Consider the following 5181-nt stretch of genomic DNA (forward strand, 5'->3'; position numbering starts at 1 on the left):
TGTTGGCTTGCTTCTCCATTGCTATAGATTGAAGTTTTAAAGCGACATATAATTTAAGCTTGCTTTCATTTCAGTACAAATCTTGTTATGGATGCGTCTACATTTGTAGCTGCTGCAGTTTGTGTGACTCTCTCATTGATTCTTGCACAATCTGCTTCTGATGCAGAACATCAGCAGATATCTGATAATCTTCAACTATGTAATATATCAACTTCATTTCATACAATACTTCAGTATATCGTATGTACATTGCATATTATCATCATCGATCATGTCGATTAATCATGACCAAAAATGTCGCATACACGCGTGCTTACACACACCACACACACGCATACATACATACATAATTGTATTTACGTTGATAGAAATGAAGTTTGTTTATGCAGTTGATCATCACTTCAAGCTTGGGTATTCAGTACCAAGAAAACTCAAATTGGAAGAACCAATGGCTTATGATTTTTTTCGAAACACAATTGATTTTATTAACATTATGGTACAGTTTGGTACATAGGATATGATAAGTAAGGGATATATAGTATAAGGATAAATCAAGGATAAATATAATGATAAGATAATATGTTGAATGTTTGGTATGATTTTAACAAGAGATATTAAATTTATATATTGAATTGTAATGACAAAATTAACCATATCACAAAAACTTATATTTCATTGTTATCAAAATCTTGTAATTGCATATCTCAATTCTTAAATTACGCTACACACACACACACANTCACAGTCAAAACAAAATAAATCATTGTTTTCAACCATGTTTCTCAAAACATAATTGGTCTGAAATAGAAGATCAATACGTGGTCTAAGAAATAGAGATCAAACTCACTCTTTTTTTAAAAGAGTTGCACTTATAGCACCGAACACATCTTTAGTTGCAACAGGATCATATCCATTTTTTTTTAGAGCTCATCTATGCTAACCTGTGTCATGTCACTAAATTTGTTCATGGCATCGAAAATTCGGTCTTCTATTTCAGCACTTCGCTTGCGTTTTTTTCCCACTGATTTCTTACCTGATGTTGCGTCAGAAAAGATAGGGTCTGAGATCGAAATTGAATCAGCATTATCCTCAAACCCATCCAACAACTTCTCCAACCCCACACCCACTGCAGCACCATCAGTATTCCCCAAGTTCAAGTCATCTTCCTGTACGGCATCAGCAAAGCTCTCAGAGCGTTCTCCAGTTGAACGATCGCGTCCAAAAATCTCACACCAATCATTATAATATGGCCAAGACCTATACCGCATCCCATGGACACTGCTGTCCATCTGTGTGGCAAATTACTGAAATTGTTAGGTCATAACTTGTCACAAGAATATACATGAATGTGTAAGTAAAGCAGCTGAATTCGCAAGATATCAGGCTACTGGAATGTACAGTATAATTCTATACTGTACATTCCCCAACTGCCTACCTCCAATTCAGTACTTTTGTTTTTTTAATAATTCAGTATAATTCTATACAGAAGATGGATATATTCATAGGAGAGCAGAGCACTGAGCCTAAAAATTTGCCTTCCCCAACTGCCCACCTCCAAAGTCCAATCCAAATATTAAAAATTTGTAGAAATTCTTACTTTTTGTTTCCTCTTCTGTTCATCTGTGGCACTGTAAATTACTACAAGCTATTAATTATATAAATATTGATGACAGCAACTAAGTACCACTCTGCATCTTCTCCATTACTTGGCCAGCATAAAAAATGTGAATCCAAGTCTAGATTGGTATACCAGTTGAGTATTTACCTTCTCAAGGAGTTCCCATGCTTCATTTGTGGCGTCAATCATTTTTTCAATTCCATTCCAACCTATTCCGCTCTTGCTTAACAATGTCATTAATGTACCATGAAACTTTTTCCATACATGAATTTTTGAATTGATATGAGGATTGGCCCGCAAATCTGTATTTGGGAATGTCTTTTTCATGGCATATTCTAAAAAACCCAAATAACCAATTCGGAATCCATTCTCACTCTTCCAACCGTGATTGACAGCTTCCTTTAATGCTTGAAGGAGAACATCTTCCTCTCTTGTTGTCCACACACGCCTAGTCTTCTCAATTTTTTTGCCCTTGTCATGTCCTTTGCTGCTACTTGTTCTAAACTCCATCTCTACTACAAAAAACAAAAAACAAAAAACAAATACAGAAGGTTAGTATCTAAGTATAAGATTACTTTTCCAAATCTATTAACAAAATGACAAATTTCAAATAAAATAAAAAGTTTCATTCATAGAACAAAACAGGGAAACCAAACATCCACATTGAGGAATACAAATTATGACATCAACATTGGTAAATCGAAAAATCTACGTGTTCAAAACATATAAATACGACATATATCATGAACTAGAGTACATCGAAATTGCTAAATTATCTCTCCACATATCCCAAGCCGGAGAGGACTCAATATTTTCAATAAAACCATCTTCAGTAGTGTTATTGGGACCAACACATGCATCTTCAGCTTCTAAGAAAAGATCATCTGGCATTTCCAATCGAATGAAATTATGTATGAGAATGCATGCCATGATAATTCTGTTTTGAACTTTCAATGGGTAAAATGATGGACTCCGCAAGATGGCCCATCTCCTTTTCAATAATCCAAACGCTCTTTCTATTACATTTCGTGCAGAGCAGTGCTTTGCATTGAAGAATTCCTTGTGATTTTGTGGACCAATGGAGCCATTTCCCCATGCATCCCTGTGGTATCGCACTTTCCTATACGGCGTTAGAAAACCTTCTACATTGCCATATCTGTTGTCACATAAGTAGTATTGACCTGTCATTTTAGTTACAACATGAAAAAAAATGATTACGTAGAACAAAAGACAAGAGTTATGTTCAATGTACTATTTGAATTGTAATAAGTAAGTAAAAAATGTATGTTTGACCTCGTGGTACTTTTAGCCCATTTTGTCGATGAATTGCATCTCGAAGTACCCTAGCATCTGCTGCCGATCCTTCCCAGCCAGTTAATGCATAAATGAATCTCATTTCTCGATCACAAACTCCCAAGATATTTACTGTTGTGGTGCCTTTTCTTATTCTGTATTTGGGCTTTTGTTGATTAGACACGTGCACACTTATATATGTCCCATCCAATGCTCCAACACAACCCTACATACAATAATTATTTGTTACTTTCAAATAATTTTTTGCTATCATAGATTCACAATGATATTCAAAATATAAATAAACATACCTTAAACCATTTCCATGTTTCGTTAGTACAACTTTCATCAACAGGAACATGCTTCGCGATAAGTATTGGGTATAGCTTTAAGATTGATTTCAGAACTTCGTGAAAATGAGTGCTAACAGTGTGTCCACTACGTATATAGTCATGACTTATGATTCTATTTTTTTTATGATGAGCTAGTATGGACAAGAACATAGCCACCTTCTCCTCAACCATTACATGCCTAGATTCTACAAGTCCTCCAACATGTGTGAGCAAGTAACATAGTCGTTCAAATGCATTACGATACATCGTCAAGTTGACAATGCATTGTGTATCTCCTAATTCAATAATCCTATGCAAGTGATTTATTTGGGAATGAAGCCTTCCTATAATATTGTACGAGACATCTTCTGAACGAAGCCTATGTTTCCGATGTACGTAGTACGTACTTTGTATATACTCGTACTAAAATAGTAAAAAACACAAATGCCCGCATAAGTACTGTGTGTAGCACTAGCAACACTTGGATGTCCCGATCTTGATTATCCATGGAAGTACAACTTCTGCCACACCATAATAAAATTGTACATCATGTTAGCAGAATAAAAATCTGAGCCAAAAGAAATTCACATTAATTCATCCATAAATAATATACCAACAAATACAAACAAATCAATAAGTCTCTCTTACGTAACAATATATTCATGTTTTAAATTTAGACTTCTCTGTGTTGATAATGCGATCAATATCTAATCATATGCTTAGACTAAATTAAACTGTATTTAACATGATTATTAAGATATATTCTCATTTGGAAAATAGAACAGTAGTTTGTTCAACGAGCCAATGCCATGGGAAACTTGTAGAGACGAGAATTAAACAAAAAAAGCAAGCTGCAATGCAAAGAAAACTTCACCAGAAAAAAGTCATTCAACTATATAGTATATCGCTGTCCTAAAGTCTACAAATGATCATTATTGAAGGTGAAAGTAAAAAAAGATGAGGACCAATGGATTGCTTCAATTTTTTGTATATACAACTCTAATCAAAAGATACAGACAAGTATTGCAAACAAGTCCAAAAACCATGTTAAATAAGAAATTCCATAACCATTTCAATTGCTACATCTCTTCCTTGATATTTTCAGAAGAAGTTTTGCAATATGATTTATACCCTTGAGTTATATACATGGTGGGATCTCTTTATAGGTGTCCGAATTGATGGATTTTACTCTGGCACAAAAAACATTTAATGAACACGTGAAGCTTCCCCCCCCTTTTCTTTATCTATAATGGCACAAAATACATGGTGAGACCTGTGAGACAGCTAAATGTCGTAAAAATGACGAAGAAACCTTTCGATATAGAAGAATCCGTGAATCTTTTCAGTGGAGAGCATCACATAAAATCATTAAAGCTTGAGAATTAAAATAATTCTCTTGAGTTAACTTCGTAAATGGGGCAGTAGATGCCCTTGAGTCATCCAGCAAGATATGAAGAAATGGGGGCAGTAAATGCCCTTGAGTTAACTTCGTAAATCGCAATCAACTAATCTGATGCACACACAGAGACATACCAAACAAAATACGAAGATCTTCGCACCATCTGAACAATATGCGTCACAAATCTCACCTCAGATCGTGCAGATCTTCGCACGAACGCCTCTTCGAAAGATGGGTTTTCTCCAGCCGCACTGAAGGATCGATGCAAACAAATGAAACGAGAGAAGATAGGGTTTTGGATTTTTATAAATTAGGGATAATTAAGTCATTTGTAATATATTTTATCATTACATTAAAATTATCACACCGCTTACAAAGGATGTTTTATCCTTCTCAAAATTTATTTATCAAGGGATCATGAGCTTTTTAAAAAGGTACCAAATGTGGGATAATGGGAATTATTTATCAATCCCACCCTTATCTCATGTACCAAACAATGCCTAAATCAAGTATATATTTATGCATAAGTAGTTATATGC

General features: G+C 34.7%; 1 protein-coding gene across 3 annotated transcripts; it reads right to left on the reverse strand.

Annotated features, from left to right (window-relative positions):
- Window positions 1–866: 866 nt before the first annotated feature.
- Window positions 867–4947, reverse strand: LOC140982488 (uncharacterized). 3 transcript variants are annotated; one of them, XM_073449021.1, is made up of 5 exons: window positions 4833–4947; window positions 3223–3764; window positions 2912–3137; window positions 1766–2130; window positions 867–1289 (listed from the first exon to the last, which is right to left on the reverse strand). In XM_073449021.1, the coding sequence occupies exons 2-5, from the start codon at window positions 3508–3510 to the stop codon at window positions 921–923; spliced, it is 1248 nt and encodes a 415-aa protein (XP_073305122.1). In that variant the 5' UTR covers window positions 3511–3764; window positions 4833–4947; the 3' UTR covers window positions 867–920. The 3 variants fall into 3 exon arrangements, with proteins under 3 accessions (XP_073305122.1, XP_073305120.1, XP_073305121.1); XM_073449019.1 differs by having other exon boundaries at window positions 1766–2133; XM_073449020.1 differs by lacking the exon at window positions 4833–4947 and having other exon boundaries at window positions 1766–2133; window positions 3223–3823.
- Window positions 4948–5181: the final 234 nt, after the last annotated feature.

Source organism: Primulina huaijiensis, chromosome 8, assembly GCF_012295235.1.
Source record: "Primulina huaijiensis isolate GDHJ02 chromosome 8, ASM1229523v2, whole genome shotgun sequence".
Taxonomy (NCBI): Eukaryota; Viridiplantae; Streptophyta; class Magnoliopsida; order Lamiales; family Gesneriaceae; genus Primulina; species Primulina huaijiensis.

Coding starts and splice junctions, on each gene's coding strand:
- LOC140982488 (XM_073449019.1), bottom strand. CDS start 3,510: ATGTATCGTAATGCATTTGAACGACTATGTTACTTGCTCACACATGTT. Junction 3,138..3,222: donor AAACATGGAAATGGTTTAAG/GTATGTTTATTT, acceptor TATTGTATGTAG/GGTTGTGTTGGAGCATTGGA. Junction 2,134..2,911: donor TGGGCTAAAAGTACCACGAG/GTCAAACATACA, acceptor TGTTTTTTGTAG/TAGAGATGGAGTTTAGAACA.